Raw genomic sequence first — 24,640 nt, forward strand, 5'->3', positions numbered from 1 at the left:
TGCCAGAAAGTTAAAGGGACAAATCCAATGAATATGCCCAGAAGCGGGACATCCAGGGTCCTCTCGTGGAAACTCGTAAAGCTGTGTACTGCAGATGTCCAATCTAGAAATTAAGTCTCATTTTCTTTGTACTGTAGTCGTTGTGTAAGTCTGTCCTATTTTACGAGCAGTCAAACTGGTAGGTAAGAAAGGCTTCTCGAGGGAATTAACTGTACAAATCGGTGTAACACGAAGCGGTTCGGCTACTGTACTGGTGTGTGAGAACAAAGGAAGGCATATGTCACTTACTCAAGAAACGAAACTTAAAACTACATGTCATGCGGGGCGGGGTAGGCTAAGCTTCGCTACGCTCCACATGGTCTATTGCCGGGTTTGCGTTTAAGTTAGATCAACCCGGCGCAGTTACTGTGTCGTGTGTCAGTATTAAAGGTGGTTTCACCATCTTGAGAGTGACGCTAAGCACACGTTTTGACAAAACCAGACGCGCGTTACAATACTGTTGTTAATGCATTCAAAGATAATGAATGGTATTCGTTTCCAACTATAAAAGTGCACGAATTGTAAGTGTGATTTTTGTAGTACAACTTAAAAAAAACGTCATTTTTTATGACAAGGACGAAAATGTCCTCGTCTATTATCCATGTTGTAGTGTCGGCGGTACATGTTCTGCAGTCTGTAACAACGCCGACACGATAGATCCTCATATCAGTATTATAGGACTCACAACTTGATGTGATACACGTAGTAAATGTGCTGTTCATTCTTGGATCTGCTTTCCACAACACGCATCCAATCCTCGAGCTACAGCACCATGAAAGATATACAAGCAGCCACCCCCGGTTACGAGCTTCACGCGTCACCCAAGCCTGGCTCAATGACTGCGCTCGATAACAAGAAGCCGACGCACCATCCGTCGATTGGGCTGCTACTCGCAGTGTCTATGCCGCGTATGGCCGTCCGTATGGCTTGGGCGGCGCAGTGGGCCGCTCTGGGTCCGTACCTGTCGACAATGCTGCCCAACAGCGCTGTCCAGCTGACCCAATTTATCGGTCCTATAGTAGGAGTCATTGTCGGTCCCAGCATCGGTGTCTTCAGCGACCGCACCACCTCTCGTCTTGGACGTCGCCGTCCGTACCTGATTGCCGCCGGTATCCTCAGTGTGGTCTGTTGGATTGCTATGGGCTACACTCGCGATATCGGTGACGCTCTTGGGGACCACGGGGACGGTACTGACGGCGAGACCGACCGTACGTGGACGTCGGTATTCACGATCATTTTTTACGCCTGGATGGACATCATTGTCAATGTGGTGCAGACCCCCGCTATGCTTCTTATCGCCGACTTTGCTGGAGACCGACAGACAACCGGAGCCGCTCTTGGACAGGCTTGGTCTACGCTCGGAGCCATTGTCTTTGCTTTGTACATCGAGATCTTCGGAGCCGCTTACAAGTCGCTGCACTGGTTCATGGGTATGCTCTCCGTCTCGATGGCTATCTGTATGACAGTCGCTTGCGTCTTCGCGCACGAGACCCCGCTCGATCCCAGCACAGTGGAAAAGTCGTCAGCCTGGGTTCAGGTTATGGGAGCTTTCTACTCGATCTACCGCTGCATCAAGAATTTGCCCGCTACGCTGATCGTGTACTCTTTTGGCTTGTTCTTTGTGTTGTACGGCTCCACGGCATACAACGGAAACAAGTAGCAATTTTTCGGCCTTGAAGTGTATGGCGGTACGGCTACCTGGTAGCCGTACCGCATTGGTAGCCGCTACCAATGCTGATAATTGTGACCCCTGCTCGGAACCCCAGAATGCCTACAGCGACGGTGTCAGTCTCGCCGGTGGGACTGCCGATCTTCTGTACAGCATTGTAGGCTACGTCTACTCGTGGTGTATCCCGTTTCTGGTGAGCAAATTCGGTCTCAAGTGGGTCCTCACGATGTCGACCATTCCACAGATGCTCCTTATGGTCATGGCGTGGGTCGACAACAAGGGATTCGACGTCTTCGTGGTTGCCATCACGGGTATGACCTCCTCGATTTGGTTCTCCTGCATCGTGCCGGTTGTCATCCACGTGATGGGCGAGGATGTGGACATCGGTATATACGTGGGGGCATTGAACTCGGCCAACTGCTTCGGCCAGCTCCTCAACTACGCTATTGGTGCTGCTATCGTTAACACCTCGCTTGGATACAAGCTGCCGGTGTTTCTGGGTGGTGTCATGTCCACTCTAGGTTTCTTGGTCTCGGCCATCCTCCTCAAGATCAAGATGTACAGCTTGTAAGCGACAAGAAACGCGTGGTGGGCACACAAATATGCCGTGGCGAACGGACGCTTGTGTTGGCTTTTGTTTATATCTCTAATTTTTCTAAAACAATATTTTCTTATTTCAAGTAAAATCTTTGAACAATCGAAAAATATTTTTTTTTTCAACATGTCGCTCTCATTATCTCCAAATACGTATGTAGGCTTGTATTGTTTCATCTGGAGTCTCTTCAGCATTTGCCGTAGATTTATCACCTCCTGTACGATTAGACTTAGTGCCATATATTCGGCTTCGATGGTATGCAGTACCACCGTTTTTCTGTTTGACTACTCCATGATATGGTACTTCCACAGTACTGGGATACCTAGCAACCGATTTGCGATCATCCACCCGATTCGAAAAATCAGCATCAGCAAAAGCAGTCAGATGTTGATCCAATTTTTTTGCACCCATGCAATCCCTCCCAGCCGTAACCCCAGTCTAGTGTCTCTTTTAGATATGGTAGTCCGCGATTTACAGTATGCCAGTGTAGTATACCAGGGTTCTGGAAGAATTGGCTACATTCTCTGACTAAACAAGACAGATCAGGGTGCGACCTCAACATCAGATACATCAAGCTTCCTACTACTTCGCAATACGGTTTTGCTCGCATTAGCTCCTGTTCATCTGGGTTCGGTGGGCACGTCGTCTTGCTCAGTATCCAATTTGATGTGCTCGGCGTTTTACATCCGTTGCACTCCTTCATTCCGAATATCGCCAGCACCGATGTCGCGTAATTTCGATGGTCAATAAAGACCGTCCTCTCTTGACGATTTCTTGGGATTTCCCACCCCAAGATATAGTGAAGCTCTCCAAGATCCTTCATGGTGAATTTTATTTGCGGCATTTGCTTCGTCTGGGAAGTCAGATCTTTTGCCGGTGCAAACAGGATTAGATCATCCACGTAGACAGCAAATAAAACATCAATGACTTTCACGGATACACATGGCTTGCAATTGATCTGACCAAAACCTTGTTCTTCCAAGTGTGACTTTAATAAGCGAAACCACACGCGTGGCGTTTGTTTTAATCCATAGCGACTCTTTTCAAGAGACACCCCCAGTCCTCTTTCCCTTCAACCAGGTAATCTTCGAACTGCTCCGTGAACACTTCAACATCAATGGGATCGTTCAAAAAGACTGTGGTGGCATCCATCTGGTACATTTTGTAGTTTTAGACAGCTGACAGCGTCAAGAAGACGCGTAAGGTCTCCAGTTGCATTACTGGGGATTACACCTACAAGTAGACGATGTCATACGCTTGCATGAACTTTTTTATTACGAGTCCAGCCTTAAAGCGCTCGATGTTTCCATTTGCAAGGTACTTTACACGGAAGATCCATCGATTTCGCAATACTTTCATGCGTTTTTTTCGTGGCACCAGCACCCACGTTTCGCTCTCGATCAAAGAGCGATATTCTGTATATGCAGTTCTCTTCAACTACATAAATTGTGGGCTTTGTTCGACTTCACTTATCGTTTGGGGCTCAATAATGACACTCATGGTAATGCAACAGAATTCTTTCCACCATGCTAGTGCGTTTATCTTTGTCATCTCTTTCTGCATTGCCTCACGAGCGCACTTCCAATAAGAGGATCGAATATATACTGATTCCTTTGGGTTACAATACTCTTACCCCAGATGAATAAAATTACGCAGTCACCTTGGCGGTTTGAAAGCATGCCCACACCGTGTTAATGGATTATCTCATTGCCTCAACTACCAGAAGTCTTTCTTTCACAGTAAACGCATACCTTTGAAGAAATGGTTAAGCGCTCTACATTGGTGTTACCACAAGAAGTAGCACCTCTGGTCTTGTGGTCTTCATCTCACAAGGTACGTTAACCGGAGTAGGAAACCGCTAAGTAGCACAGATATCCTCATTAGCCACACCTGGCTTATCTTCGTCAAGGGTATCACTTTGAAACTGTATTTTAGCAGCCGGTATCAATTCCGGCCCACTGCTCTTCTTTTCACAGATCTCCTTCTGTGTGTTAGGAGCCATCTTCCTAATCGGCGCCATCAACTCACGCTGTACGTGGTCTGCCAATTGATGATTATTGTCAATATCGCACACAGTATTTGGCTCCGAGACACCTCGTGTCCTCGGCTTGGTAGCACGCAATTTCTTTCTGGGGTCTTATTCTATTCAGAGGTGTCACATTTCGTTTGACCTCGTTTCTCTCCCTGTCCGCTATAATTGCTTTCCTGCTACACTTCATTCTGGGCCCCACCAGCTAGGGTTTTTACCTCATCTTCGTCAGCTCCACCAGTCCGAGCACTATCCCTGGTTGCCTCTTCATCCAGTATAACCGGGATTTTCTCCATAGTGACATCGTTCACTTCGTTGAAGCTGTATCAACAATATGTAACTGTTCTACCATAAGTCAACCTGACTTCGCTTCATAGAATATGGCTGTATGGCAGTAGAATGCCTCTCTGGAGTGGCTGTCCAATAGACGATATCCACGTTTCTCTCGGTCGTATCCAAAAAATACAACTTCACCAGCTTTGGCATCCATTTTGCGTATTTCAGGCTTGTCAGTATACGCCAAAGCCGCACATCCAAAAGTACGAAGCCAAGGGTAGTCTGGCGTCTCTCGATACCAGATTGCATACGGAATCTCCATTCGCCTAGTGACGTTTGGTAAAATATATACGCAGTAGGCGGCAGTGACGGGGGCTTCTGCCCACAATTGCTAAGGGAGCTGAAAATGCACAAAAAAACATATCCTTCTTTCCGTCACAGTCACTATCTTTCTCTCGGCAACGCCATTCGGTTGTGGTGTATGTTTGACACTCCATGCCATATTTTGCCTTACAGATTTGTCCGAGCTTTTGGAGCTCTTGAGCATTGTCAGTACGGAGGATTTTCCTTCGCACGTTCAGTTGAGTCTTCACCCTTTCATAATACCGTTCGAACGTTCCATAGATCTCCGAGCGTGACTCCATCAAGAGCAGGGTCATGAAACGGCTAGTCTCGTCGACGAATATGGTAAAATGTCGTTTACCAGAGAAAGAGGCCACTGCATATGGTCCCCACACATCCACATGAGCAAATTCGCCGACTAGCCAATCTTTCGCTTGATTTCTACTCTGTTCGTGAAAACCCTTTCGAGTCAGATTCCCTTTCACGCAGGAATCACATCTGAAATGGTCGGGAACACGTAGCTCCAGATGTGATAGTGACCAACGAGAGTGATGAAATAATTCATTAAAAACATTTTTTCAGGATGCCCAAACGGCTATGCCACAATGCAACGCGGCTTTCATCTGTCGTCACCAACGCTACAGTATCTGTAGGGCTCAGCACATCAAGTCGGTAGAGGTTTGTTTCATCATCTCTTGCAGTTGTCACGCCACACTCTATTCTCGTCATCAAAGTAATTTTGAACTCGCCCAATCGGTACTAACACCTTCCTAGTTTGCTGTCGGACTGAGAACAGGCCCGATTGTAGCTCTGGAACATAGCGTTTATCATGAAGCAAAATCATCTTCTTTCCATGTGACGTCAACAGCTCTTTCTGCACTGTTCCCACTACAGCCAATGAAAACCGGTTATTCCCACTAACACGCACCGAAGCGCTCAGTGGTGTGAATGAGGTAAAATCAAGTTTTCGTTAGTCATGTGACTCGTAGCTCCAGTATCAAGATACCACCGACTGCCAGTCAACTCCTCTTTTTGTTTATCCCCTACGGAAAAACTCGATTCGGCATAAGCACTTTCTTCACTTTGATTACTATCGTTACCCCCATGTTCACTTGGATGTGAGCCATATTTCAATTTTTCGCATTTACTAGATCGACTAGTATTTCTGTCGTCATTTGAAAATATTTTACCTTTATGCAGGTAGGTCGGAGCTCTGGGACCAAGATACCACCGACTGCCAGTCAACTCCTCTTTTTGTTTATCCCCTACGGAAAAACTCGATTCGGCATAAGCACTTTCTTCACTTTGATTACTATCGTTACCCCCATGTTCACTTGGATGTGAGCCATATTTCAATTTTTCGCATTTACTAGATCGACTAGTATTTCTGTCGTCATTTGAAGATATTTTACCTAGGTGTAGGCAGGCCTGTACTTTGTGTCCTTCTTCACCACAGTGAAAACAACGATATCCACCGATTTGTTATCCTCCACAGCCTTGCCCATGACCCCGACCTCCACCGTCAGCACTGCGGTCACCAACTTCTTTTCCCCTGCCCTGACCACGGCCACGAGCACAGCCTTGGCCACGTCCTCTGTCGGAACCACCACCACGGTCTCCACCTTGGCCTCTGCCACCACCGTCAGTGTAAGCGTTTCTTTCGTCATCTTTGTTAGCTGCTTTGCGCTCTTGTCGTCGGTCGTATGCCATCTCAAGTGCATGCTCTAACTGATCGTAATTCGGGGGAGCATTGGGATCTGCAGGTGTATGACTCGCCAAAAACGTCTTAACCACATGTTCATATGCCGCAGGTAGTGAGCCGGTAAGTAATTTATATTTTTCGTAATCATCCAATGTTTTACACAGTACCGCAGTGCGATCCAGACGACGAACCCCACTCAAGTGATCTGACACGTTACCAGCAGGATCCAGATGCAACCGGCGCAATTTAGTCATCTCTCCCGCATAGTTGAAGTACAGCTTGCCAACAAAACGCTTCTTCAGACGCCGCATAACTCGAAACGGGGTCGGTTCCTGTTTAGCGGTTTTCATTGTTTATATGTCATACCGTCGTACAAGTATTCTTTTGTACTACGTGTCTCCTTCACCCAAACAGTATGCTCATCAGCTTTTTGCTTCTCCGGTTCGTCCACATCATTCTCGCAGTACGTCAAGAGCCCCTTACGCATCAGTTTCAGGGTCATCCGCTCCAGCCAAATCTCGAAATCATAGCCGTCAAACTGTGGGTGAAACTTTTTCTCCTCTTCACTAGAATTCTTGTCTGCCATCGCTGTCGTCAACAATGAGCTTCCCCCTAGCGAGGTTTGGGCTCAGAAGCAGTTGCGAAAGGCAACAAATACGCAGCGCGAAAGCTCACTCTCAGCGGCAACTTCTTAAACAGGCAGCAAGATGCTGTCCGTGCGGCACGTATTTTTTTGTTGTTGTGAAGTTATCTCTCGCTTGTCACATCTGGTGTGGTACCCATTAGCGCAGACTTCACTAACATGCACTCCTGCATCATAGTCCATAGTCCTGGATAGTCAACGTAGTCCATACATCAGTACTCCGCACCAGTTTATATCTCTAATTTTTCCAAACAATATTTTCTTATTTCTAGAAAAATCAGCTAACTAATTGGAATTTGCAAAATTAGTTTTTTAGGCTCTGCAATATAACGTTTTTGTTAAGTCCATGAATGTTAAGTTTGATTTTGTCAGCTCCGGTTCTAGGTAGGATGGCAAGCGATATTTTGCCGGAGTGGTTACGGAAACCATAAATCTCCCATATTGTGCTTGCTTTAGACCTTTATGGTTGCGTTAACAAAATTTAAAAATTCCACGCGTAAAATATTGCTCTAATTTTCATTTTTTTTCTCTTAGATGCGTATTTAAAACTTGTTTCACTTAAGTACGTGTTTGTTCAGTTAAGTACGAGTAGCCAGAGCCGCTCATTTACGGAACACAATCGGTGTCACCGACCTAACGACGCGTCAGCCGAATACGAAGAAAAGTGGGAAGATGACAAGAGGCCAGAGAAGGCGATACACGTTTCAAATGGAGACGCCGTCTGCGCATGGTAGGAAAACTGCCGTAGGCAGGGGCACTTGTAGACATATCTTACAGTTTATATGCATGAGTTTAAGGGCGGCGGCGGCGGGATCAAAACGTCGACCTGAATTACATGCTGGTTACACTCGGTATCACGAAGGATGATACCAACGATGGCGAATATCTCCCTGACGAAGAAGACAAGGGAGTTTTATCTGATTGCTTGGTTGCGCACTCTGCCGCACGCACGGGTACGACTTTGGCCTATCATTTCAGCTGAAACATTTGTTAAGCTTTAACAAATTGTGCGTTGTGTAAAGAGCACCACCTGAAAGAACACGCTGTCACGATTGATAAGGGTGTGGAAGCAGTCAAAGCTGGGGAGGAAGTCAAGATGATACAGAACTCTGTCGGAAGCGATCAGCACGACGTCCGGTACGAATCGTTTATGCATTTACCGTAAGGTTGCGTTAAGTTTGTGGTGCTTCAACTATACTCTGCTTATTGGATATCTGTGGCTAATCTTGTTGAGCACAAGAAGGTATCAGAAAGAAACGGAATGCTGAGGAAATCTATTACCAGTCGGATGATAGCGCCTGTGGCGATGATGGTAAATCAAAACGGCTGCAATATATACAGTCGTGCACCTCCAATTCGGCAGGGCGGACCATATCAACAGTGCCAGGGCATAAGTGCACAACATAAAGCAAAAAACAAACGCAATATTCAGTGCACTGATATTTGTTTTGTTAATTCAGTACAACATTTACTTCAATCTTCTGCATAATCTTGGCGTCAGACGCGCGAATCGCGGGCGCGCAACAGCGCTTCCGATCCGGTCGCGATAGGCATCCAGCAAGGCGGCAACGTCCGCCAACCGCTTAAGAATACTCTGGACGGTAGTGCGCTTTACTGCTTGGGGGTCTTAAAGCGCTCCGTTGCCCAACGAGCAAGTTCGGAGTGAGAGCATGCAGGATCTGACTTGTGCTTCGCACAAAGACTGCTTTTGTGCTAGAGTTAGGGACATGTAGGAGGAAGGGCGATGTCCCATTGTCTTTGGCGGTAAGAATCAAAATGTGTGTTTGTATGAAGACGTCCGAACCAAAATTTAAAATCAGATCGATGCGGCGTGTCATCCCTCCGCGAGGAGGAAAACCCCGTTGAGGTTAAATGCTAGGGTGGTGATGGGCAAAGGTAATTGCGCATCCGATTCGCGTAATCATAAAATCTGGCAGGGTATTGACTGATACCGGTGCCGAATTGGAGGTGCACGACTGTACCAAGAAAACGCTCAAGCAAGCACATTGAAGAGCTGCATTCGCTGGTCTCGAAGAACAAAATTACAAACGCCATTCCCCCTTTCCCATCGGAGCCCATAGAATCATGGAAAAAGTTTGAGAGTGCCTTCAAAGAATACAAGCGGAAGAACAGTCTAAAGTTTCGGGTACGGAGTTCGGAAACGACGGCTCTCTACAACAGGTACGGCGTCGTGTTTGTTCTCCTAAAATGCAGTATTTAACAGAGACGTGGTGTTGCTAATCAGATCACACGATCAACAGATCCCGACTGACTTTCCGTGGACACACAAAGTTTATCGCTCCACACACGGAGTTTCGCAAGAGTCACGGTCAAAGGGCCATCGGAACGATACTGCGGTTGCAAGGCGCGATTCACACCCACTGTTTCTCGACAAGATGACAGCACGTATGCGATCATTATCCGGAACGAGGTATGCAATCTGGTATTCATCGTTGTTGTTTTTATTGTCAATTAACTGTTAAAGGTTCATGACTACAGAACTGTACGCACTCGCATCCTACGTCTTCTACCCAAGCTTCGACATATCTTATAACGAAGACTCTGTGAATCGACGACCAAGACCGCGACGACGTGAAAACCCTGGCTGACGCCTGTGTGTCGTCCACACACATTGCAAATTTCCTAAGTGATCGCATGGGTAGGGTGCATGTGTCTGAATTTGTAATTTGGTATTTATCTTATGTTTCGTGCTTGGCCATATTTATTCTGCAAAGTAACACCGCAGCAGACACGCAATCTTATTCGCAGTATTGCTGGTCAGGATACTGGCGAGGATCGCCTAAAGAACATGCTCCATTGTCTTCGTCAGATCGATGGGAGCGACGTACTTGTGCTGCAAGATCAAATGGGTATAGCTTGCGGGGTCGTCATGCAGACAAAGGTTCAAAAGCTGATGTTCGAGCGGTGGGGCGAAACGCTGGCGATGGACTTCGCGCACGGCACGAACAACCTCGAGTATCATTTGGGTACGTGTAGTCTCAAGGTTGTGCTTGGGCTTTAATACCACAATTATGGCAACCATAGCAATATGGATATAGCAACCATAAAGTTTTAAAAACAACTTTAATTATTGGTGTTGCTACTGGTTTGCAGGGAGTTCGGTCGTCACTACCGCCACTGGAAGAGGTTTCCCAGTTGTCGACTTCATTTGCCTGAACGAGCAGGCGGACACTATCTCGACGATTTTGAAGTACGCCAAGGAAAATAATGTGCTGTGGCGGGAAGTCAAAACAATAGTGATCGACAAGGATTTCACAGAATGGAGAGTTCTGGAGGAATCTTTTCCACAAGCAATTTTTTTTTGCTGCGCCAGTTTCATGCCATATCATATTGGAAAAAGGTGACCAAGCGTACCGTGTATAGGATTAAGGCAGCGGAACGTGAGGAGCTTCTCAAGTTGATGATAAAGTTGCTGTATTCGTAAGTATTTGTGGGTATAACTCAGTGATAATTTAAATAACCTTTTTATTTGTGCTACAATTAGCCAGACGTCAGATGCGTACGAAGTCAGCTTCAAAGCCCTCAAGCGGTACTGCATGAATAACAAGACACAAGCCATTTCCCTACTTTGACAAGAACTGGAATACGTGTAGCGCGATGTGGTCCAATTTTGCACGTGGAAAACACTTTAGTGCGGGAAACACTACTACGAACCGCATCGAGTCTAACTGGAATCAGTTAAAGATGCTACTGGGACTAAAAACACAGAATTGACAAGACCATAGCAGCTTTGCTCCAGCATCAGATGACAATAACACAGCAAATTGTATCGGAGATCGGCCGTCAGCATTCAACGTCGAGAATGCCGAGAACGCTCCATAAATTCTTAAGGGCAGTGGTGGGTAGGCTATCTACAACTATTCTGGAAAAAGTCAAAAAGGAATGGGAGCGATTTGTGAACCCTGGTGGAGACAGCCAGCTGTGAGCGTATATCCAACACATCAAGCTGGAAAATATACTGTTCAAACCGCACAATCACGTGTCACGATAGGGACTGGACGTGTTCCTGTCTATTCTACACCAGCAACTGCCTACCGTGCCGTCATTTTATGCATGTGGCTGCCAAAGAGCAAGCTGCTTCCTGCAATTCCGATTTACGAACGGTGGAATACTTTCAGTGCTTAGGATATTAAGGAAGACCTAGCTTCTACATATCATGCACTGCAGCCTATGGTGCGTATGTCGAAATTAAGGTTACCCAAAGTAAGGTTGCCATATGAAAGTGAGCAGAATGCAACTCAACCGCCTCAAGTCGTCAAACAAGTCGTGTATGTTCGGCTGCGGCGGCGCGAGAGTGCAAACCAAGTCGTGCTTTCGTCTACGGAAAAGTATTCGTACGCGAAGTCGATGCTATAAACCACTTCTAGAGCATCTATCCAATTTATCAGCTACGGATTTTTATGATGAACTTAACGCATGGAAGAGTTGATTGATGCGGGGCTGAGCGACAAGAAAGCTGGTCAGGATGCAGGTGGACACAAAGATGAAGCATTGTTTGACCCCGACACAATATCCTCACTAGATGCGATTGAAACGGCTACATTGATGGATGTACTAGAGGGAGCAGATACTGAAGATACTGGCGAATGTAATACAGATGATGATGAAGTGCCGCCGACGCAAAAAAAAAAAAGGTAACGCTAACGGATGAAAAACGAAGAACAGCCAGAAGCAGCGGTCGGAGTGATGATGTTAACGAAGATTCGCGCCCTGCTGTAGAATATGCGCGTCAAGTTGATATTATTAATGTACCAAAACCAAAGCGTCGCGGAAGACCCCGGACAACGTCCAAGCAGCTTACCCAAACGAAGCTTCCAGTGAGATTAGCAGTACACAAGTATCCAAGCGGTCTCACCGTATCACTCGACCGACTTCTCGTTTGCGCACGAAACACGCCGAATTTGAAGTACGTTGCGGGGATCTTGAAAATATCCTGTTCAGCTATATGATTTGTACTTGCGAGGTCGTACCGTTAGTTGTCAATGGGAAGCGCAGCGCCCAGCGTCTTATATGCACAATTTTACAATTCCGCCGGATTTGATGAGGTCAGTGCAGGCTGCAATAACCACAGCAAGGCAAGAGCTGATAAAACCCGACGAGCTGGCTGACACGGTTAAAAATCAAGGCATCGTCCTCGACGTCGTTGCTTCGATAGACACCAAGCTTTGGAAGTTCAGCAGGTAAAGATTGCTATTGAAGTATGCTTGCCATACTATGGTTGCTAAACTTTGGCTGCTAAACTATGGCTGATGTACTATGGTTGCTTTAAATGTTATTTGCTGCTAGTCAATTTGTGAACTGCGTAGCAGGTTTCTACGATGTAAAGACCAGAACTAAATCTTGGATCAAAGACCGAAAATGGCTGGAACACGATTGGCGTAAGGTCCCGTCGGGCGTGAACTGAGGAGACGAGAACTTGTGGAATTGCTGGAACCGCGGTTTCCGAACGCCATCAGATATTGGCCAACGAAGTTATTTCAAAGTATGCATCTTGCCGCCTTCGCACTGAGTTTGTCACGCTGTCTGGTGGAGGTTTAATCAGCTTTGCAAATATTGCGGGTGGACTATGCCGAGGATGGCTGAATGACAGTCCTATCGATTTCTGTCTGCAAATGATAGTGAAATCGAGAGAGAAGTGTCTCGCGTTATCATCGCTTTCTTGGGTATTGATATGGCCGAGGACCCCGTGTACACCGCTGGGAGAGTACGAGTACATCATCAACCCTGTGATCATGAAAGCGAGCCACTGGGGCATCATTATTATTCATCTGAGCTATGTGGAGACACCGAAAAAGATTTTGCGGGTGCAAGTTTACATGTACGAGCCTTTGATTGATGAGGAATACCATGATGATTTGATGGTCGTTTGGGAAGGTGTCGCAAGAGATGACGAGAAGAATATTGCTGAAAAAGAAGGTATTCGTGGCTTTCTTTAGCGATAGCATGGACCTACGGCGGATAATGTCCCTCTTAAAATTAATCCAATCGAGTGGATAAAAGCTCCTGAGCAGCCAGACGGATCTACCTGTGGTGTTTTGGTGGTGGCTCAAGCTTACAGCTATCTGACTGGAAACATGCAGAGGCAGATCTACAACGTTTCGAAGAATGATGTCGAGGTAATGCGTTTGAGAATGCTTTGGGTCATTTTGATGCATCTCGATGAGCGAATTATGACTAAAGCCGATGCTGAAACAACTAGAGAGATCAATAAAACGCTGGAAGATGAACTCAAATAAGTCATGGCTCTGCATTGTTCAATAAAAGAATACGAACGCCTTTCAAACGCTCCTCTTAACCTTTCAATTTGTTGACCACCATCTCCAACAGAACCCCGAAAAAAAACAACACCATCTTGGACAGTTTCGTCTTTGTAGCTCAAAGCTGCTGCTAACGCGTAACTGCTGTCTTCTATCGAGGCGTGGAGCTTCAGCTGAGTCTCCAGCAGCCTCACCAGCTCCCTGTTCAGTGTCTCCAGCTTTTGCTTCATTCGCGAGCTCGTCAAGTCTAGCGCGGGCCAACTCGCGCGCCAATGTTTTCTCGCCCATCTGAGGCACTCAGAGCTGTGAACATGATAAGTGGTTTAAAACAAAATGTGTGTGTGGAATTCTCGAATCTGGTGTGTCAGTTCCATCTCTATTTTTTAGAGAATCCAGCGATGAGCTGCGTAAATTATTTGGCGACTACAATAAATTACCGTCCACTATGGCTGCTTTTAGTCGTTAAAGTTGTTATAGTATGGTTGCGGTAACGCCGTTCATATTTTGTCCGAATAGCATCGACTTTTATACGTGTACTGATAGTATAGTACGGTTAAATTGGAGTTCACTATATAGCGCTTTTGCACTCGTCTTCGGGCTTACAAGGGCGGTTGTTGCGACGCAATACCTTTGAGTTTGTATACTCGGTTTGTGCAATATGATAGGTTAAAAGGCAAGCAAATAGTCTATTTGATTGGATAAATGTCAATAAGGGCAATGGCTGAAGGAAAGAGGCCAGCGTCCACCCAACTTAAGATAAGCCGAGGGATGTGGTGGAGAGGTGGCCATGTGATGCCACCTCATATCCAAAACTGACGGCAACTACCAACTACGTGTGTAAGAAACATTTCAAGTACTTCTCAATGGCTGCTATTGCTAAGACTGGTGGTGGCCTCGAGAAATTTAATGGTAAGTCCTACACTATGTGGAAGGACAAGCTGTTGACTTACGTCAATCAGTTGGACCATCAGTACCAAACGAAGCTGTTAGAGAAGGAACAGCCTGAAGCGAAGGTGCTCATGGCCGACTTCCTGCGGGACAATCCTAAGAAGCCAGCACCACCGACCACCAAAATGGACGAGCAAGAGGTGCTCTCGGTGCGGTGGGGCGTGATGCACTGGATGAGAGGAAGGGGCGACTTACAAAACCTGCTCAATCAGGTCCTTCCAAACTTCTTTCTCTCTACCCTTCCCGATGTGGTGTCCTCCATGGACCCATGTGAAGTCATTCGACTTCTCGAGAAGGACTTCGGCCAAGGTGACGCTGCGGGCCTGATTGAGCTGACCCGGGCCTGGTTGAAGGTGTTGCGTAGCCCTTGGCGTGACTTCAGGACACTTTTCGCGCAACTTAAGAAGGCAAAGAACGAGATTAACAGAAAGTCTCGGAAGCTGCTCGGCCAGGACATGGTGACCGAGTCTTGGCTGTGCATCGAAGTCCTGTCACAACTCCCAAGTGAATTTTGGGCTTTAGCGATCTCCATGAAGAAAGAGGACTTCACGGTGGATAGGGTCGAAGTGGACTTACGCAAGACCTTTGGTGACCGATCCAAGAAAGAAGTGGGTTTAATGGATAAAACCCAAGCGATTCCTGTCAACAATGTCGGGGTCAAGAGAAAAAGCGGTGCAGGTGAGGGTGGAAAAAGGTGTTTGTACTGCCTCAAGAGTGGACGCTTTAAATCGGACTGTTCCGGGATGATCGCTGATAGGGATCCTAACCGCGAAGGTGGACCCTTTTTTAGGACCGATATCAACACTGCACCGGGTGCTAAGAAGGCCAAGAAGGCGAAGACAACCCCGATTAATACCCTCAAATCGGTGGTGCTAGAAGGGGAAAACGCCTAAATGAGTGTGGGAAGACTCTTCTGGAAGAGTGCATTGAGGACGAGGAGATGGACGACATTGAGGATCTGGACTCCGCCTACCATAAAGGTTTTGAGGATGGTGGCAACGTGCCGAATACCCCTGTCAGGTCCCCACTACAAATGGACGACATCGAAGAGGAGGTACGTAAGCAGCATCACTCCTATTTGAGAGCCTTGAAGAAGTTAAAACTGACCGATGATATGTGGGTGGTTGATACTGGTGCAGGCCGAGCTATAACATCAGATCGAAGCTGGTTTAGTGGGAGCCTAAAACCGAGTCAGGGCCACAATTTTACCTACGGAAACGGGAGCTTTTCTCATAGCTCACTAAAGGGATCAATAAAGCTTACCGTTTTAAACCCTAAAAAGAGGTTGAGTGTATTAGCATTAAGTGATGTCTCATTTGACCGTAAGTGTGATAGTAACTTGTTGAGTGCCTACTATTTAGCTCGACAGGGATTTAGGCACTTTCAGTCAAAATCAGGTGAATTTCTATTTTTTATAGGGAATGACCAAAATTTGCTCTTTGCAGCAGTGGCAATAGGAGAAGTCTATTACTTACCGAGTATTAAACCAATTAAAAGGCGTGTTTTTAGCACTCAGAGTGGTAACTTAGCTAACCTTTTAAAGGAGTGGCACCTAAGACTGGGTCATGTCGGTAAGGAACGTCTAATTAGGACTATCAGCAACCAGAAAATTGAGGGTCTTCCTCATATTTCGTATTCAGAGCTTAAGAAGGTCTCGTTTTCTGTAAAACGTGCGCTTAAATGAAGGACAAAAGAATGTCATATAGAAATTTGGTGGGAAATAAGAGTAATGAACCACTACATACACTTCATATGGATTCAACCGGACGATTAAGAGTTAACGGTTTATACGGATCTTTTGGGTACCGATACGCATTGGCTGTTGTAGATGACGCCACTGCTTATAAGTGGTACATTATCGTAAAATCCTTAAAAGAGGTACCTGGGAAAATTAAGTCTTTATTGAGGAAGCTGTCGTGTCAATTTCCTCTTTATAAGGTCAGAAGAAGAAGGACTGATGGTGGAACAGAATTTATAAACACTGAAGTGTCCAAAATATGCGATAAATTGGGCTTACAGTTTGAAAGCTCTAATGTTGAATCTCCAGAAGAAAATGGCAGTGCTGAGCGAGCCCACCAGACCATGATGGCTGGTGTTAGGTGTGCTATTAGGGGTGCTAATATGGCTGCTAAATGGAGGCCTGAGGCCCTACTTTATATGGTGGATGTCACTAATCGACTACCAATGGCTAGACTGGGAATGAAAACCCCTTATGAGTTACTGCACCGCCATAAACCAAAGGGGTTAGAGTTAAGAATTTGGGGCTCCACTTGCTATGCGCATATACCAAAGTCAAAACGAAAGGATCCTAAACTAGGCGATCGGGCTATAGAATGTAAGTTGTTGGGATTTTCGCCTAAACATAAAGGGTACCGACTCCTGGACATTAAGGCTAATAAATACCTTATTGCCCGTGATGTAAAGTTTAGCTCAGCTGGTACTTAAGCAATGATCAGTCGATCGTTCCCTATCGAGGACTGTAGCGTCAACGTTGAAGAAGAAAAGGTAATTCAAGGCCTAGGTAAAAGAACTAGACCTAATCTAGAAGTTGAAGTGCAGGATATTGACACCACTGGCCCAGATTGTGTCTCTCGACCACCGACACCCAGACAAGTGGGAGTGCAAAACGGTGCTGTTCGTAGGTCTAAAAGACGACGACTGCCAAATGTGCGGCTCAACGACTACGTGACAGAGTTAAATACTGTAGCTATTAATAAGACAGCCAGAATACCTATTCCTAGGTCAATTAAGGAGGCCAGGAAAAGCCCACATGCGAAGCAGTGGGAGTGTGCAATAAAGACAGAGTATGACGCCCTTTTAAGTAATAAAACGTGGGAATTAGTACCCCTTCCTACTGGAAGACGGCCATTGGGTTGTCATTGGATGTTTGATGTTAAATACAGAGCCGACGGCTCAGTGGACCGTTTTAAGGCACGGTTAGTTGTGCAAGGAAATACACAATTGTATGGAATTGACTATAAAGAGGTGTTTGCACCTGTAGCAAGATATGAATCGTTGCTCTTATTACTGACATTAGCCACAACATTAGGGCTGCATCTACACCAAATGGATGTATCTACAGCGTTTTTAAACGGAGTTTTAAGTGAAAACATCTACATGAGGCAACCAATGGGGTTTCGCAAAGGAACTGAAAATCTAGTTTGCAAATTAAAGAAGAGCCTGTATGGACTGAAACAGGCACCTAGAATTTGGTATGAAGTTTTGAATACCTTCTTAAAAACCTTAGGCTTTTTTAGATGCAAGAAAGAGCATTGCTTGTATCTAAAACGGTGGGAGATAAATGGGGTTCAGCACGTCCTTATAGTGTGTGTGTATGTGGACGACCTGACAATTGCAGGATCACATCTAAGTTCTATAAATGATCTTAAAGCTAAGCTGTCTGACAAGTTTACTATGAAAGACTTGGGTGAGTTGCACTACCTGCTTAAAATGGAGATTAAAAGAGACTCTACGCCTATCTCAACAAAAGTATATTAACGACCTTTTAGATAAGTTTGAGATGAGAGACTGCAATACTGCACCTACACCACAAGCAAAAGCTGTGGTCTTAGAGAAGGAAAAGACATTGTCACCCGAACAAATAGCGGCACAGTCATTCGACTACAGAGGGTTAGTTCGGTCCTTAATGTACCTAGTTAGGGGAACTAGACCTGATATCGCTAATGCTGTCAGAGAGCTTAGTAAATATCTATCTTGCTATAATAAGACTCATTGGAGAGCGGCTCAGCGAGTACTAAAGTACTTGAAAGGACCGTCGAGGTATGGCATTGAGTACAATGGTAATAGTACTATTAAGTTAGAGCTATACACAGACGCGAGCTTCGCGAATGCATCTGAAGAAAGGAAATCAATTACAGGATATGTATCAATTCTCGCTGGTGCATGCACTACCTGGAAGAGTATTAAGCAAGATTGTATTAGTCTTAATACAGCGGAATCAGAACTAGTCGCCGCTAGTGAAGGAGTAAGAGAAGCAATGTGGTTACGATTACTACTGCAAGAATTAGGCTACGAGCAATTACTACCGACTCATTGTTGGTGTGATAATACGGCCGCAATCAGTATTATTAAGGACCCGTGCAGTCACTCTTCTACTAAGCACATTGATATTAGACATCTTTTTACACGAGATAAACATGAAGATAAGCAAATCAGGGTTACTTATTGTAGCACCAATGATATGATAGCGGATGCCTTAACTAAACCCTTGAGTTAAAATCAGTTTGAAAAACTCCGATTTATGATGGGCGTTAAAGACCTTAAATAAGAGTTCCATAAATAAAGATTGCCATACGTAAGTAAGATTTGGCTTCAAAGATATGTTTACAAGATCAAAGTGGAATTTCAATTATTGGCAGCAAAGTCAGAAATGAAGTTAACAATAAAGGGCACATTTTAGTGTAAGGGTTTGGTAAAAGTACGGCTTTAGCCATAAACCTTAGTTTTACACGTCACCTAGCCCTCTAAAAGTAATTCTGACATGTCCGGGCTATCAGCCCCTTGCCCCAGAGTATATTTTACTCTTTTTAAGTTTAATTCTATCCTGACTCTCTAAATACCACCAAGTAAAGCACGAATGGTCAAAGACTGGAAATTCACGGGTACCGGATAACCGGACTTTCGCTTCGCAGTACCTCCAATGAGCCATTGGCGATCCGTTTAGGCGCAAAAAAGCCAGGACACGAGGGCCGCTGTGGCCTATGCCGGATCACTGTCGCCTGATGGGATACGGAGACGCTTGTGACCCCCCCCCCCCCCCCGAAGGGTAACGTCGGGACCTGCGCTTGACAGCAGCAAAATAGAGAGTGAGCAGCTCTCGCAAAAGTCGGAAACTTCAAATACATAAGCTAAGTTACTTTTTAATATGAAATAAAGTATTGCTTCTGATTTTGGGTTGCGAATTTAAGCTTGGGTATGTGCCCAGCATTCAAAGTTATACTAAATCCCAGTTCGGTAGTTTGATTTTGCTATTTTGGGCATGCTAAATCTGAGAGAGGTTGAAGTCGACTTCGAGAAGGATCTTTTGTGACAATAAGAAGAAAGTTTATGGCAACGCTGGCTTCTTTAGTGGGAGTGTTGCGACGCAATACCTTTGAGTTTGTATACTCGGTTTGTGCAATATGATAGGTTAAAAGGCAATCAAATAGTCTATTTGATTGGATAAATGTCAATAAGGGCAATGGCTGAAGGAAAGAGGCCAGCGTCCACCCAACTAAAGATAAGCCGAGGGATGTGGTGGAGAGGTGGCCCATGTGATGCCACCTCATATCCAAAACTGACGGCAACTACCAACTACGTGTGTAAGCAACAGCGGTGCAGGCCGCGCCGCGGCTCCCCTCGAGCGCAGCACAGCACAGCAAGTGAAGAGAGGGGCCGCTGCGCGGCCTGCACCACCCCACCTTCTAAGTCCTCGACTCGGCAAGACGCTCTGTCTTGGATACAACTAATCCGAGCAAGTGTTGCAAAGACCGTCAGCTATGTCCATTTTATGCATGCTTGGGTACAGTATATAATTGTAAAGTCGGCAGTCGGGCACTCCCATTTAGAATGCATGTATGCATGTGAACACGTTTTGCGAGCCGTCTTGCCACCGAGGTATATCAGCTCCCGCATGCGTCGGGTTATCGCTCATTCTCCACGTTTATCTTTTCTCTCGGCCGGAGTCCATTAAGCGGCGCGTACGCAATAAGCGCCTCGGCAAGTTATTCCAGGCTGCACGATCCTGTGCACATATTATTGATACAGGTCCGGTCTGTTTGCTATAAATAAAAGTGCTATATATAACTTAGTGTCTTGAGAGGGCGGTAGAACTCATCAATTAGCCAGAAGCATCCTTTAAGGTCAGCGAAAATGTCCGGCAAGCATGAGTTCTGCCCAGGAGAGAAGCGGATGATTGTGAACAGCTACGAGTATTTCAAAAGCCAGAAGGAACAAGGCCTCTTCAAAGGCATCATGACACGCAAACTGGTCTCTGATTGCCTTGGTTGTGCTCCCAACACCGTTGACTCCGTGGTTAATGAGAAAAAGAATAACCCAGACACTGATTTTGAGGTATATCAATTATAACTGATATTGTAGCACTTCCTTTTTAAACTAATATTTGTACGAAGCCCAGTGAAAACGACAGGGGTCGAAAGCGAGATTATGACCTGACGGATACCTTTATAATATTTTTCACCATCCTGCTGGCAGAATTGAATGATAAATCGACAAGGGCAATCTGCGACCGGGCGATGTGTCGTCTTTCTTTTTGACATATGATTTTGATTCTAGACCAATCATATCTGTGTATTTGGCGCACCTTTCCCCCGAAAATGACAGTGTTCTGAGAGGGCATTTTTAAACGACTGTAGCTCCAAAACGGCTGGGAATTGGCTAAAAATTACCACAAAATCGAAATCTAAACGCATGATTGCACCCTATATCTAAATGTCGATATAGGTTTTCCTAAATGTAGACCTCTTATGCCTCTCTAGATTCTGGCCCAATGTTCAATGTCGCCTACAATACAGGTCCGGTGCACGTTGATTCGACGGTTGAAGGCGGTGTCCTGCGGAGAGTCGGTTACCGACTTGGTATTACATGTACCGGTTTCCCCCTGTCCTAAGCGAGCGGCCGTGTGTTGTACACAAAATTAGTAGCTAAAACTTAAGATTTAGGTAAATTCACTGATACTTAAGTTGTTTATTTTAGCCAATAAAAAAGTGGACACGGCGGAATTCGAACCCGCGTCCAGTATTCTCGTGATCAAACCAACTGCCACATCCAGCAGCTAACCGGAATAGTTTGTTGAGCATCCGAGGTGACGGTCCCGGCCTACTTCAACGACTCGCAGCGTCAGGCGACTAAATATGCTGAAGCTATTGCTGGTTTGAACGTGCTGCGTATCATTAATGAGCCGACGGCTGCTGCGATCGCCTATAGGCTCGACAAGAAAGGAGGCGAGCACAACGTGCTGATCTTCGATCTCGGAGGCGGCACGTTCGACGTCTCACTGCTAACTATTGAAGACGGGATCTTCGAGGTCAAGGCGACGGCGGGTGACACGCACTTGGGCGGTGAGGACTTCGACAACCGTCTGGTCGAGTTCTTCGTGACCGAGTTCAAGCGTAAGCACCGCAAGGATATGACGTCGAACCAGCGAGCTCTGCGTCGTCTTCGTACGGCGTGCGAACGCGCCAAGCGGACGCTGTCCACTTCGGCGCGGGCGTACATCGAGAGCATAGTCTCAGCAATACGAGTAAACCTCTTTGGCCTTCTGCCTGTTCCAGATGAGCGTGGCCTCCCCATGGTGTGTTCGGCATGGGACAAAGTCAAATGTGTGGCAGGAACAGTCTCATAATTAACAGAGTATTTTTAGCTGCGGACATAATTCCTAAATGAAGAAATGTGATTAGCTAAAATAAAAATTCGCTTAGGACAAAACTTCGCTTAGGACAGCGGTAATAGCGTTTGTCGCTGTCTGCCTTTCCATTTAGGATACAGCTCGTAAATTATGCTTACGTTGCTAGGTGATTACATATTCTGCACAGTAATCACATTATTAATAGTAATACTGCACGCATCTGTGATTATTCATACAGTATCCATATGAGCGCTTCGGTGGTAATCCCTACTCGTGGAATACCCTCCGACAAGAATAAACTACCGGCTTAGTCTTGCTCTTTCTCCGGTCCGAAAAGAATGTCATAGCAATGTGGTGGAATAAACATAGGTTTATAACGTGCTTCAAATTGACCAAACCGGGTGTAAAATCAGCTATCAACCAATCAAAACCATCATTAAAATTCATGTTTTCACACTATTTTGAAGTGCACATTCTCATTTCGGACTGGAGGTAGTACATGTAGTTTACAACTTATATAAGAAGAGATCTCACCCTTCCCTCGGACTATAAAAAAAATAATGTCAAAATAAATGACTGTTCTGAGGTGCTTAACTATGTGAAAGTCACTATTGTGCAGCACGTCCAAAGTGACACTTGCTGCTTGTACTTTTCCTTCCTACTTAGCTCAGACTCTCTGCTCTGCATCGTTTAAAGCCCCTGGACACTTCTATCCGCCACGCCCGCTGAATCAGCTCGAATAAGAAGCTTTGCAATCCACTTAATTTGCTCCTTAACATCCGCAGAATCGTGTTCTACAGTACATCATCATTCTCTGCTTACCACTCGCGGGAACGCCCTCCACTTTGTTTTCGGAGAAATCTTCATCAGTGGGGTCGTCGTATACGGTCTCATCTGGTGGATTCAGCGGCTCTGTCACCGTCAAGGCATGTAGGCGCGACAGCATTTTAGCTACATGTAGCTCGTCAAGTAAGGAGTCTTCCTCCTCTGGCTCACTGTATTCGCACGTATACAGTAGTAATCGAGTAGACCTGTGTGTTTCCAGCACTTAGCAAATATCGAGGGTGGCATGGAATTCCAGCAGATACCACCGCTTGGCGAACGTCAAACTTGTATAACTTGGTCGCTTTCGACATGTCCATCGCTCGGTCGGCTCGCTGGATCTGGTGACGCCGGTAACGCAGCTTGAACGCAGCATTTGTTCCAGCGTCAAGACCCTGTCGCTTACTACATGTACTGTAGTAGTATTTGACGGTAGGAACGCCACTTCGACATTTAAAATTGTACCAGCGTCGTAGCCCCCATGGACGCTATCATTGTCGACGATCAGCATAGCACTTGCGGTGCTGTGCTCTGAACTTTGTGCCAACGTCTTTGAGACACTTGGCAAAAATCGCCCGAGACATCCATGCCTTGGCGCTGTTCATGTTCTTTAAATGTTTCGCAGTATCCTTTTTAAACTTGGAGTACAATGAGAGATTGGCATGTAGTACCATTTCGAAGGTACACTTCGATCCACCCCACAACAAGAATACCCTTGGATAGAAATAACATGTTCGATACTATGACTACTGAAGGGCCCATCTAAACCAGATTGCCATTTGCCGACGAAAGCATCATTTAAAAGCGCACTTTTATTCGCTTTCTTTGTTTATTCCTCGTCTGTATGGTCCCCAGTATCCACACGCAACAATGCACTCACTGATGAATGCGACCCGAGCTGCACGCCTCGTATCCCTCCTCCTTGCCGCCAGAGCCGTCACTCTTAGCATACTGAGCCATGACACGATGCTTCGGAACTTGTAGGGACAGGAACAAGTACGCAGCAAGCTGCAGCACAATCGCAATCAGCGCAAGGGCCGCCACGTCATAGAAACGCTGCGTGTAGTCCATACCCAACGTCTTGATGTACACTTCTCCGTACACCGGAACCGCAGGGTACCCCGGAGCGTCAAACGACAAGATGATTCCTTCCAGTTCATTGGTCATGAGGATCTCGAACGCGTAGCCGAAAATCGACAAGTGTTTGAGCCAACCAACGGCGTCTGGCATCGTCTCGGAGTTAAGCAGGAAGCCTCCGAACAGTAGCATGATCAGCAGCACCACTGTAGCAGCGAGATTGGCAGAGCCCACACGTCTTGAGAGCACACCAACGAGCAGACAGATGGAGCCCGCCGCTACGTTAAACAGCACCAAAGTCAGCCAGAAGAGCAAGAAACGCTCAGCTGAAGCTTGCAGGGCCATGATCCAGTAGAAGATACAGGCAAAGATGGACGCAGGAAGCACTCGAAGCAGCAGCGAGTCGAGCGTCATTTTAGCTAAGAAATAACTGAAGGCGCCGTAGTACATGGCTCCAGTCTCGCGGAGGAAGATCGGACGTTCCGAGATGAATAAATCCATGGAACTCAAGCTTGCGAAGCCGAAGAACGTCAGAATGAAGTAGAAAGCGCCCATACGGTTCTGGAAGCCAGCGAGGTTGTCGGATACGTTGTTGAAGATCAACCCGCCGAATAGAGCGAGCACCAAGCTCAGTACAACATGCTGCACCAGCAAAGAGCGGTGGCGAAGGATGTTCTGCGCTGTACGAGTGAACAGCACGCGAATCTCAGTCATCGTGGACTGCAAGGAGGCCAGCGCACTGGTCGACTCTGAGCCATCTTCCAGCACGAATGGCGCTTCATACGCAGCACTGCCAACTGGCGTCTTAGGAGAAAACTCTTCCGGTTGAGTGGGGACTGTCACTCTATCGGGGG

At 46.1% G+C, this 24,640-nt stretch overlaps 4 protein-coding genes across 4 annotated transcripts; 3 read left to right on the top strand and 1 right to left on the bottom strand.

Annotated features, from left to right (window-relative positions):
- Nucleotides 1–811: 811 nt before the first annotated feature.
- On the top strand, nt 812–1,699 carry PITG_04303 (Glycoside-Pentoside-Hexuronide (GPH):Cation Symporter Family; the record flags this gene model as incomplete). Its single annotated transcript, XM_002905907.1, has 2 exons — nt 812–1,636; nt 1,697–1,699. 2 exons carry the CDS (start codon nt 812–814, stop codon nt 1,697–1,699), a joined length of 828 nt encoding a protein of 275 aa, XP_002905953.1.
- Nucleotides 1,700–1,952: 253 nt separating this feature from the next.
- PITG_04304 (uncharacterized protein) lies at nt 1,953–2,279 on the top strand (the record flags this gene model as incomplete). Its single annotated transcript, XM_002905908.1, has 1 exon — nt 1,953–2,279. One exon carries the CDS (start codon nt 1,953–1,955, stop codon nt 2,277–2,279), a length of 327 nt encoding a protein of 108 aa, XP_002905954.1.
- A 9,453-nt stretch (nt 2,280–11,732) lies between these two features.
- Nucleotides 11,733–12,720, top strand: PITG_04305 (uncharacterized protein; the record flags this gene model as incomplete). Its single annotated transcript, XM_002905909.1, has 4 exons — nt 11,733–11,867; nt 11,914–11,950; nt 12,036–12,222; nt 12,603–12,720. The coding sequence occupies 4 exons, from the start codon at nt 11,733–11,735 to the stop codon at nt 12,718–12,720; spliced, it is 477 nt and encodes a 158-aa protein (XP_002905955.1).
- Nucleotides 12,721–23,585: 10,865 nt separating this feature from the next.
- PITG_04307 (ATP-binding Cassette (ABC) Superfamily) lies at nt 23,586–24,500 on the bottom strand (the record flags this gene model as incomplete). The annotated part of the gene is made up of 2 exons (XM_002905910.1): nt 23,586–23,630; nt 23,688–24,500. 2 exons carry the CDS (start codon nt 24,498–24,500, stop codon nt 23,586–23,588), a joined length of 858 nt encoding a protein of 285 aa, XP_002905956.1.
- Nucleotides 24,501–24,640: the final 140 nt, after the last annotated feature.

This window comes from Phytophthora infestans, genomic scaffold (genome assembly GCF_000142945.1).
Source record: "Phytophthora infestans T30-4 supercont1.5 genomic scaffold, whole genome shotgun sequence".
Classification (NCBI taxonomy): Eukaryota; Oomycota; class Peronosporomycetes; order Peronosporales; family Peronosporaceae; genus Phytophthora; species Phytophthora infestans.